The sequence below is a fragment of the Hibiscus syriacus genome, unplaced genomic scaffold (assembly GCF_006381635.1).
Source record: "Hibiscus syriacus cultivar Baekdansim isolate YM2019G1 unplaced genomic scaffold, ASM638163v2 tig00003041_pilon, whole genome shotgun sequence".
Lineage (NCBI taxonomy): Eukaryota > Viridiplantae > Streptophyta > Magnoliopsida > Malvales > Malvaceae > Hibiscus > Hibiscus syriacus.
The window spans coordinates 5,646,973-5,658,990 of NW_024061960.1; the positions used below are offsets into that span (position 1 = coordinate 5,646,973).

Genomic DNA, 12,018 nt, shown 5'->3' on the forward strand with positions numbered 1-12,018 from the left:
CCTAAAATGAAAAAGGAAAAGGAAAAAAAAAACAAGAGAAAAGAAAAGAATATGAAAATAATGAAATGAGTCCACAATTAATCTTCAAACGGTCACATGTGATAGTTAATTATTATTAATTTTGATCAATGAAAGAAGTTTAGAGTGAGAAAATTTTAAAGGTTTTATCGACCTTAATATATTAACTAGTTTTATTTTGTGTGTATTTTTTTATTTTAAAAAGTATACTATTTGTATGAATCAAGCAAGATTAGTTGATAATGAATTGTTGTTATACCTAGAAATCGAGTATCACATTTGTAGAAGTATGTGAATATTCATTATCAAATTATTAAATCTTTCGAACAAATACTACCTTATATTCACACCAGATTAATAAAAAAAAGTTGTACCATATTTGGGAGAGATTTGTTTTATGTTCAATCGGCTTATTTAATTGTTTTCGTTAGCTGCAACTAATTTAGTTATTAATATGATTAAGACATAGTTTAATCTAATATTTTATTTTTAAAAGCAAATTATTAATGGATCACAGATTCTCAAGTATATTTTGTCTTGTATATTTACAAGGTAAATTACTTATAAGTCACCCTATTAGTAGGTTTTTAATTGGATCACACAGCTTTAAAAAGTTTTAAAGAATATCAATGAATTTTTTTATTTTATTTCGTATTCACTGATAAATAATTTATAAACAAAAAACGTAATATAATAACAAATTTTATTGACGCTTATGTATCATTTTAATTTAAGCTTCAATATAAAAAATAATCATCCAAGTTTAAATACCTAATCTAAATATTGTAGCTAGGGGTGCTTAATGAGTTGAGCAACTCGTGAGCAACTTGAATTCAACTCAATCAATGTTCGACTCGGATTAATTTGATTTGAACTCGAACTCGACTCGAAACCTTAACGAGTTGATTCGAATGAAGTCAAACTCAACTCAATAAATTCACGAGCAAATCATAATTTTTTTATAATTAAGTAATTGTGGATTGTTACTTTGGTTTTAATATCTTTCAAGTTCAGATTTTGAATTTGTTTCATACACTCTTTTAATAATTTTTTGGGTTAATTTTGTTAATTTATGTTTATATTAAGCTCTATGTAATATCAGTAGATTTTACCTATAGTGAGTTTAACGAGCAATGAGTCAAGCAATAAGCTTTTTTACGAGCACGATTCAAACAAAATCTTAACAAAAAAGGAATCGAGCAACAAAATTTTTTAACGAGCACGAATCGAATATTGTCCAACTCGTGATTGACTCGCTCGAATAAGCACCCCTAATTGTAGCAATTTAATCCTAGCACTAAAAATTAAAATATACACAGAAAATTTAGAAATTTACATTAAATAAAATTGCTTTGAAAAAAATATTTTTTAAAATTAAATTTTCATTAATTAATAAACATTATAAATGAATTTTATAAAAATCTTAAACATCAAATTTGTAATCACCGCTTTGAATTGCAGCTCGCAAGTCACAACCACCTCTCAAAGTAGACGAAGACTCCATAGCTAACCCATAAAAACCACCTCATCTCCTCCACAAAGCCAACAGTTCACATGAGCTCCACCAAACCACCCCCTCACAACCCTAAACCTCACCCTTCAACCTAACTTCCACCACAACCCCACACATTGCCTAAATCAAATACATTAAGCCATTCCAATAACCGTTTTCCTACCATGAACCACTAAATATACCCAACAGATCAAAATTGAGAGCCAAACCCTACACCCACAACCTGCAACAAGGAAGAAGAAAAATAAAAACCATGAAGGGCAGAGATCCGATGAAGCTTTGGTCGGAACTTCATGGTTAGATTTGAGAAGACTTTGAGAAATCGTTGGAAAATCGTTAAATCGTTTGACACCACTCTGCACAATAATGCTGGCAAGATGCTATCATATTTGAACATAAATACATACAAGCTATCTGTTTTACACCACTTATTTTTCCTGCAGACTAATTACCACATAATCGTTCTAGAGTAATGCCTACGTTGTCACCCGAAATGTACAAAAAGAGCTGAATACAGTTCCTGCTCTTTTGGAATTTCCATTTACCAAGTAGCTTCACAGGAATTACTGTCTATAGTAAAAATTTAGACTTCAACTGTAAACTTTCCCAGCACCTGGCTCTGCAAGATCATCTCTAACGACACAGAAAACTAAGATAAGGTATTTGTTCTCACCACACAAAGCAAACATGTATTAGAAGAGCACCAGCACTGGATTCAGTAAATTCTCAAATACTAAACATTGTCTAAATGCATGCCATTAGTGTTCTAAAAAGAAGCAGGATAACGACTCTTACTTATGGGAGGCTTCAAAAAATACTAACCACAAGATGAACACCCATTTTTCATAGTGCTCCGGGAAATTATACTTATGTTGCTCGGACTTAGATGCGAGTGCCAAACACAGTTGTGTCCAAGACATGTTTATTTTTCAATTTTGTTTTCCAAGATTTCCATAAATATGGAAAATATCCCATCCCACACTTAAACCTGATGTTTGTTGAAATAAGCATTTAAAAAAAAATAAAGATTCAGAACAGCATAGTGTTGTAGATCAGATAAAATAGCTTCGATGTTTACTTTTTTCCGACGATTTCCGGCGTCTTTTGGTTTCCTCGCGCCGTGTTCCTCCCCGCCTAGTAGCCTTCGACGAAAAGTTTGAATTTTTATGATGGTTTTTTCAAACGTTTTCTTTTTGTTACTTGGCTTGGTTTGCTTCGATTTATTGTGTATGCTTCCTTGTGGTTTAATCTTGTGTGGTTGTTGTCTCCGTTGTAGGCATTTATAGGGGGGGCCGTCGGGGCCGTTTTCGGTTGTTTCGGGGTCGTTCCCCCGTTCCGATTTAACCGGGCTGTTGTGGGTTGTTGTAATCCTGTTTTCAACGGGATTTCATGCTCTCATGCACTACGCCGGCCGTTTCGCCGGTTGTTCCTTGTTTGACCGGTGTGACTCGCGGCTCTCTTGTCCTATTGCTTCAGGGTTCACAAAACCCTAATCTTTACTGGGTTGGATCAAGCCCAAATCGGGCTTGCTTGGCTGGGTTAGGCTGGCATGACTCGGTTGTGCTTCATTGGACCTGAAAAACAAAAATCAAAAAAATTAATAATAATAATAATAAAATAAAAAAATAAATAATGTTAATGTAATATATAATAAAAACTAAAAATAATATGTTTTCAAAAATTATATATTATATATGTTTTCAAAAAATCATTTTTAAAACTATATATTATATATGCTTTCAAAAAGTGTTTTCAAAACTATATAATATATATATTTTCAAAAATGTATTTTCAAAACTATATAATATATGTTTTTAAATCGTATTTTCAAAACCATATTATATATTTTCAAACCGATTTTTAAAATTATATATTATATGCTTTAAAAACGTTTAAATTGTATGTTTTCAAAAACTACATTATATTATTATATATGTACAAAATAAACTCCAGATGAAAAGGAGTGAATACACGTAGTTTGATGTGATACTCATAAATAGTCAAAAGTTGATTACTAGCTTTCCCATGCAAAGACACAGTAGTGTCGCCTTCAAAATTAAGTCAAACAAAGCAAACGGTAAATTTTCATTGCAGAATGAATGAAGTGGCAAATTACTTTTAGTGAAAGACACGCCACACAAAAGCAAACTAAAGACCAAATCAACTTATGCACATGCATGCTGTTAGGCAAATAAAATTTATTAAAGACCAAATTAAAATACCTATTCAGTGGAAACACTCAAGAGATCATGTGGAGGAAAATGTTGTAGCATTTGTATTCCCACTTTCGCTTTATCCCCAAGCTCCATATTCGGCTCCTGCTTCACTCTGGTACCAATATTCTCACAAAGAACCTTTCCATGGCTAGAGCTACTCAAAGATGACTGAAACCCATCAACAGCAAACCGGGCAGGGAGGCAAGTCCCTTTATTAATATATCCAAGATTATTAAAAGGTGCTTGATCAAGCAAATCTCCAGGCTTGGTAGAACCGTTGGGATCGTGGACATTACTCGTGCTACGTACAAATCCTGGCAAATTCCTGGATGCTTTAAATGTCATGCTTGAGGTTTGAACTTGCTGACTGGCACAATTGTCAGCATTTACCGAGCAGGATGAAACAGAAGGAGAAACAGAAGCAGGGGGTATATACCCACTAAGAACACCAGTAGATTGGACATTCACATTAGAGACTTGTCCAGTAATCAATGAAGAACAATTTGATTGATACGGAAGAAGATTGTAATCAATAACAGCAGTTCTACTAAAGCTTCCATTCTGTGTCACAGAAACAGGATTATTTACTGCCTGAAAACTAGCAGACGACTGAGAGGGTGCAACATGGCAAGATGGCTGCACATTGATCGAACAGCGAAGCTCGGGAACAGTAGATTGCTGCTGTGGTTTCTGGAGTTGTTGCTGCAACAAATCAATAAGCATGTTACCATTCTGGGAACTTAACCCTCCATTATTACCGGGTCCTGCTGTAGGGATGTTGTTAGAGAGCCATGCTTTGAATCCGGAAGTAACATCTTCAACAGGTGCAAAGGATTGTGGGAAGTGTATGGAACTGCTGGATTCACATTTTACAAAAGGTTGAACAAATGTGATACCATGGTCAACTTTAATGCACTTGGGCCATTGAAGGGATGCTTGAAGAAGAGCTGGCTGGTCCATAGCCATAACTAAATTACCAGTTGATCGACCTAGCGGCTCAGCTTGGAGGGCCACTAAGGTTTGTGGAGGAATTTGTCCAGAGGCAGCCAATACTTGGATGTTAAATCTCCCAAGTGAACCAATTTTGACATTTGGTTCTACCGGCCCACAAAGTGGAGTAGAAATAGCACCTTGTTGAGCCACTCCACTTATTCTCTTCAAGTATAGTCTGAATTTCTGTATATAGGATCGTAATATCTTAGGTAAATATAGTTTTTTTCAACAGGAGCAAAGAAGTAGCTAAATATATCAACCACAATTAGGTACTTTGTACTTTGATGCATATATAATTTCAAAAGAACATAAATATTTATAGGCTTCAAGCTCCTGAACAGGTTATATGTTCAGATTCTACATAAAGCAGCATGCAGGTGGTCTGCACTGCTGGCAAAGACTCGTATCACAATCATTAGTTAAAACCAAAGAGCAAAAAATTATCACTGCTACAAGCATCATCAACCAATATAATTTTCTTTTTGTATTCATAACTCAATTATGAGACCCAGATCCAATCAGATCAAACATGAATCAATTAATCCTCAAAGGAGATACTATTATAATTTGGCAAGATGTCAACAACAACATTAATGCTATGCCTGAATGTTGTGGGCCAAACCTATGTTTTAAAGTCGATTAGTTTTGATTCTCTAATTAAGGGTTAGGTAATGATTTTATTTCTTTCCTTGGGATTCTTGATTGTGATATTATTTTAGTTGATTTATTTCCTTTCTAGAATAGGTTTCTTATTTATGTGATGACACTGATCCTTAATTAAATGGTCGTATGGAATAATAAACCCTAAACACAATTTCCATAAAAAAAAACCCAAACTAGATCAAAGTCTCTCTACCAAGTCCTAAGGTTTCAGTCTCTCTTAGATGAGCTCAACTGTTAATCATAATAGGTCGTCTTAAAATCGAGATATAAGGAAGACAATTGACGTGGACTTCCCCACCAATCGTCCTGTGACACAATCTTATTAACGAATTCCTAAAATTTTGCCATCAGAACCTACCACAATGGTCAATTACGTACAAGCACTGTTACAAAAAGGGCAAGTGTTACTGAATCCCCGGTGGATGCTAAATTTACAATCTGAACACCGGGGGATGGTGACACAAGCAGTAATACAATCCAACTTAGATTGAGCGCCTTTCCCACTAGTTGCTGGAGGGGGCGAGGCACCACCACCGCTAATGTGAACATTTCCTCGGAAACCAACAAACTAATGAGGCAAACAAGGTAAGCATGGAAACCTTCCACAGATGTGTGAGGCACAACTTTGGTGTCATGAGATTAAGTTGGAGGGGTGCGTGATGAACTGGTTAGAATTTCAAAATTATTGCTCCCTTCGTTTTGGTCTTCCAAAAGGTAGCGATCCTTGGGGAATTTGGTTAGTTTGAAACATGCAGAAACTGTAGAGCTTCATCAGCGAAAGTTTCAGGAAAAATTAGCACGGGCTAGTCAGAATGTTTGGGTAGACCATCATGTGTTATTCACAATTTCATTCAATTGGATGTTCAAATTTACAAAACCCCGATTTAGCCATAGCTATGAGCCTTGCTAGAGCCTTCGTACAGAAGCATCAAATGCCACATCTTGAAAATAACAGTAGAGAAACTTAGCAAGGTAATGAGGACAATTTTGATTCACCTGCTAATAGGACAATCTTGACATCCCAACTTTTTGAAGGCAGCAATATGTTAGGGGTACTAGTACTACTGAAGCAAATCTGGTAAATTCATCTACCGCTGGTATAGAAAAAAATTATCAAGAGTAGACATGACGTAGTGAGGGGTGAAGGCTTATATTTTATAATTGTAATGAACCGTACACAGTTACTCAATTAGACATCACTGTAATCTCTTATCGGTTGGAATTAGCTTATCCAAATGACGTAGAGCCAGAACTGAAATTGACACTCAACCAAGCTGATTTATATTGTCAAGTTTATCTGGACTTTGAGCAAGAGGACAAGCTCTATTTGCGAGAAGGGGAAACGGACGAATGTTTTAAAGGCCATTAATTTTGATTCTCTAATTAATATTTCTTGATTGTGGTTTTATTTTAGTTTATTTCCTTTCTAGAATAAGTTTCCTCTTTATGTAATAATTATGGTCCTTATTGAAAAGGACATATGGAATAATAAACCCTAAGCAGAATTTCTAGAAAAACCCTAAAGAGATTTAGATCTCTCTTTGATGAGCCCTAAGGTTTCAATCTCCCTTTGATAAGCTGAGTTGTTAATCACAATAGACCATTGTAGGAACCGAGATAAAGTGAAGACAATTGACTTCGACTTACCTGTCAATCATCCTTGATCCTGCTTGTGCATTCTTAACACTGGACAAAGTTATATTCAGTGCTCACTTCAGCAAAAACAGCTTGCAGGTAGTCCCACCAGCACTCAAGGCAAAGCCTCGTAATATAATCCAACATACAACCAACTATGACTTGCAAATGAAGTAAAAAGTGAATAATACAAGCCTTGTTGACCATTGTGGTTATTTTTTCTTTTAAACTCCATTATGAGACCCATTGTTGACTCATATCTCATTAACTTTACATCAAAACTTCCCTGCACATATTCGCCCGACAAATATGATATTGGAAAATCGATAAAACTTCAGTCTTTATGGAAGGGGGTAATAATGTAGTAGACTAAATGTAAATTAAAATCCGAGAATGGGTGATGTCTAAGACAAGATTTTGAACCTAGAACTGCATGGAGGAAGAGCTCTAGCTCTACTAAATCACAACAGAGTAAAACCAAAAGGAAGAAACAGACCATATATTCTCACTAAAAAATAGAGCATAAAAAAATTGGTAATGCATAATTTCATAATAATAAGAACCAAAACGACATATCAACATGAAACCATTGATATCAAGCCAAAATCTAAATGAACTATGAAGGTGCAAGCAAAACAACAATCAACTTCTTTTAATTAGTTCATTAAAAACAAAGCAGAGAATCAATCACCAAACTCTCAAATATATTTATGATTAGTTCAACCTAGTAGTGGCCGATATAGAAAATGCATGTGAAGAACCACACTTGCAAATGGCTTGCAACATTTTCTCTGGTTAAGCCAGGCACATTCATCAGCTCAAGAATTCTCTTGGGAACAGCCTCTGAAATGGAAGCCACAATGTTTTTGTTCAGCAAGAGTGAACCAAAAAAAAAACACACCAACTAATATTAACATTTCCTATTTTGGAGATTAAACAGAATTCAAAATGCTACCCCCTATCCGCATTCAACATTGTGAGAAAAATAAATAAAAGGATCAAACCATTGGAGATCTTACTATCAACCCCCAGCTGATTTACGGCACTGACAAATTGTTGATGCAGCTCCACCGACCAAACGAGCCGTGGTTTCTTTGATGTGGATGGATCATCATTGTCAATTTCACCATCATCCTCTTCTTTTGTATTGCTCCTCTTTTTCTGAGGTTTCAGTGATGCAGCAGTTGCATCATTGACAGAAGAATCATATTCAGCATCATCATTTCCTCGTTTATTCAGATCAGCATCATCTAAGCTCCCTGAATGTTCTAGTTCTTTATTCTCATTCCATTTCTTCCTAACAACATGCTGCCATATATTCTTTAATTCTTCCTCACGTATGGGCTTAATCAAATAATCACAAGCCCCATGTCTAATTCCTTTCATAACAGCACTCGTTCTCCCATCAGCCGACATCACTACAACAGTTTCATCGTGTTAATAAGCAGAAGCAAAATTTAATCAAAAGTCTTAACAGGAAAACAAAAGAGTATTTACTGATTACTGGAAGATCCATTTCAAGCCCAACATGTTCAAGGAGTTTATAACCATCCACATCTGGCATATAAACATCACTTAGTATCACATCAAAACACCCTTTTCTCTCCCGTAAAAGGTTCAGGGCAACTTTGGCTTGGGAGCAAGTAGTAACTGCAAAAGGAAAAGGAAATTTTATTTAAGAAAAGAAAAACTTTGAACAAACAACAAGGCATTTCATTATCCTCAAAAATAGCAAAATTAAGTTGAAACCATAAAAAATAGTTAAGATTCTTTCCAGTGTTTGATAGCACGGAACCTAGTACATGTAAATGCAAATTTTAGAAAATAATGCTTACTTGTCGAACCAGACCGTCCAGGGAGAACAACATTCTGTTTTACCACTGAGGACAATTGATCGGTTCAAATTTGTCTAGTGTTTTAGTGATTTGATAATCTTTAATGAAATACGATTTTGTCTTTCCCCGTTCGCTTAAAAGTAACAACCACGATAGTATATACTAAGAACTAAGCCTAATTCGAAATGGAAGTTCTATAAACAGAAAATGCACGGAAATATATATTAAAAAAAATAAAAAAGCAAAATTAAGCACCGATATAATGGCAACGGCGAAGCATCTGCTCGAGAATTCTTAAGCAAGTAAAGTCATCGTCTACAACCAGAACCCTCAATCCAGCCGGGAACTGATCGGAGATCATAACCTCCTCCGCTTTGCACGAAGTAAAGCCACCGTCGCAGCTGGTAGTAGCGGCGCTAGTACTCACATTCGACTGCATCACTCTCTGCATGGCAACCTTAGCCAGAAATACACAACTCACTCACACATTAAAAAAGAAAAACTAAACTTACAGTACCAATCCCTCGTAACCATTCTAATTCATCAAAACGAAGCAACGAACGTCAACAATCGAAACAGAGGGAAACGGGAGACCCTAGAAATGGGTGAAATTGAGAGGCTTAAACCGGGATCGGATCGAGGAGTGAATAAGCTTCTTTTAGTGTTGAAACTTGAAAACAATTTGGTGATCCAAATAGTTCTCTTTGTTAGACGGAAGCGAATAAGAGAAAAAGTTGTCCTTATCTGCTTATACATTTGAGGATGGAGAGATCACGTAAATATGTAGCTAGAAAACGAGGGAAATCATTGGACCGAAAGGTGGGACTCATATGCGCAATGCGACAATCTATCATTATTTTATCCAAGTTACATCATGTAGGTACATATATATTATTAACAATTAAAAAAATATTCTAAAAAGATATTATTATATAATTATCACATACTATTTGTCTACACTAAATTTTGTCCGTTTTCATTATTTATTATATTATTATTATTAATTATTTTATATATACTATTAATCTTATTATTACATTATTATATAATTTTATTATTATTATAATTATATTATTATTACATAACCTAAAGGCCCAGTTACATTAAACCCGGAGCCCGTTTTCCCAAACCAGAACCCAAATACAATAACCCAAGCTAAGCCCAGACCCGATTCAAGATCCAGGCCCAAATGACCAGAAGGCCCAAGCTCAGTAGCTAGGGTTTCATCACATTTTCCTCTAGCCGTCAGTCGATCTTAACAGTCCGATCAAAAGAAATCCGAGGGCCCAGATGTATCTAGCAGAAGCCTTAGGGTATCATTACCACCCTAGGGCCTATTCCGACCACCGCCTTCAACTGCTCTAGTCAGCCGATGACACACCATCACCGCCTCAAATAGAAGACTCCAAAAGATAAATGACAGCATCACACCTCACCATAGCCTCATCATTGCAGCCGAGATTTGAGCCCTATAAAAGGACTCGACCAATCACCTGCAAGCAGGGGGAATATACACGTCAAAAACCAATAGAGAAAGCAAAGCCAAACAAAGACAGACATAAACAAAAGGAAGAACGAGAGCTATATACAAGCAACGATCCATAGTAGCTAATAACGAATCGAAAACAGAAACAAAAGATCGTGAGACTTACCTTTACCTTCGGAGTCCCACGCTTCACTGGAGAGTCGAAACACCGAGAGTAAAAGTCCAGATCTAGGCTGAGTGAGAGTCTTTTAGGGCCAAAAGGGTTCGAAATTAGGTAAAGGACATCGAAAGTTTTGATTTGGGGTAATTTTTCGATTTCTGGCAACCGTGGATGGTGGCCGGCGGTGATTGGAGTTGACAGCATAAGGTGACCGCCGGTAGCTAGCATCTCTCCGGTAGGAGGTTTTTAGTGAGAAGCTAGAGAGAATTCTCTCTTCTCTATTTTAGAGAGAGAGAAGAAAGGAGAGAAATGAAGAAGAAGTGGCCTAAATGGTCGGTTAAGGGTATATTTATACCCTCCCTAAAATGACACCGTTTAAGGGAGGGGCTTCCATGTAATTTGCGCATGGGCGAATCATGCCCGCAGTTCATGTACTATGCCGAAATCAGGTTTCTATATCTTTTAATTTTATCTTCACATTTTATTTTATTTGTATTTTAGTCCCTGCCACATATATATATTTAGGATAAATTATATGTTTAGTCCCTAAATATTAATAAGTTTATATTTTGACCTATATATATCAATTTAATGGAAATTATATTATTATTATATATTTTTAATAATATTTCGAATTAGGTTAATTAATTCTAATATTTTATGTTTTAATTATTAATTATTATTATATAATTAATTAATATTAGTATTTATATTTTAGGATTATTATCATACATAATTTATAATTTAATCTATGTGAATATAATATTCAGTATTATAATATATTTTTTTAATATTTATATTAAATACTATTAAATTCATGATTTATTCAAAGATGCTAATTAATAAACAACGGTACCAATTTTGGGCGTTATGGGGGTGCTAATCCTTCCCCATAATTAACCGACTCTCGAACTCATTTTTTTCGTAAGCATACCTGAGTTTTATTATTTTAATATTATTCTTAGGAACTTTATTAGAATAATATAACATTTTGGTGACCAATCTCACCAAATTAAAAGATTGGTGGCGACTCTACAACTTGGTGTTTCATCTGATTCAAGGAAGATAAACACTTACTTTTTCGAGACTAGTTACGCTCTTTGAAGTGTACTATTTTTACTCTCCGTCGCCGGGTAGAGAAACGTCTCGACAGCTTAGTGACTCTGCTAGGGAATTAAGAAGGAGAGAGTCCAGCCACCAGTCTATTAATTAATTGTCTTTGCAATAAAATTAAATTTGTTTTAATTTAGTTTTTTCCTTGATTATTTTAATAACCATTTTCTGTATAAATAGTTGTACTAACTTGTTTGTTAGTGTTTTCAGATTAATTATGTCTTTATTGGAATCGAGGAATAAATTTTGTGAGTTATGTGATTATATGATATGTTTCTTTTTTCTGTTTTCTGGTTTTCACCTCCGTATGGGATAGGGGGACCATTCTTTGAGCTCACACCTTATGTTCCTCGTGTGGTTTTCATCTCTGTATGGACATAAGGGAG

General features: G+C 35.2%; 1 protein-coding gene across 2 annotated transcripts; it reads right to left on the bottom strand.

Moving 5' to 3' along the window:
• Window positions 1-1,886: 1,886 nt before the first annotated feature.
• Window positions 1,887-9,387, bottom strand: LOC120169949 (two-component response regulator ORR21-like). 2 transcript variants are annotated; one of them, XM_039178023.1, is made up of 6 exons: window positions 9,129-9,386; window positions 8,536-8,688; window positions 8,058-8,456; window positions 7,805-7,881; window positions 3,754-4,923; window positions 1,887-3,105 (listed from the first exon to the last, which is right to left on the bottom strand). In XM_039178023.1, the coding sequence occupies exons 1-5, from the start codon at window positions 9,322-9,324 to the stop codon at window positions 3,754-3,756; spliced, it is 1,995 nt and encodes a 664-aa protein (XP_039033954.1). In that variant the 5' UTR covers window positions 9,325-9,386; the 3' UTR covers window positions 1,887-3,105. The 2 variants fall into 2 exon arrangements, 1 of the variants encoding a protein (XP_039033954.1); XR_005520696.1 differs by lacking the exon at window positions 1,887-3,105 and adding an exon at window positions 3,531-3,575 and having other exon boundaries at window positions 3,639-4,923; window positions 9,129-9,387.
• Window positions 9,388-12,018: the final 2,631 nt, after the last annotated feature.

Coding starts and splice junctions, on each gene's coding strand:
- LOC120169949 (XM_039178023.1), bottom strand. CDS start 9,324: ATGCAGAGAGTGATGCAGTCGAATGTGAGTACTAGCGCCGCTACTACC. Junction 7,882..8,057: donor AAATCAGCTGGGGGTTGATA/GTAAGATCTCCA, acceptor CTTCCATTTCAG/AGGCTGTTCCCAAGAGAATT. Junction 4,924..7,804: donor ATGTTGCAAGCCATTTGCAA/GTGTGGTTCTTC, acceptor TCCTATATACAG/AAATTCAGACTATACTTGAA.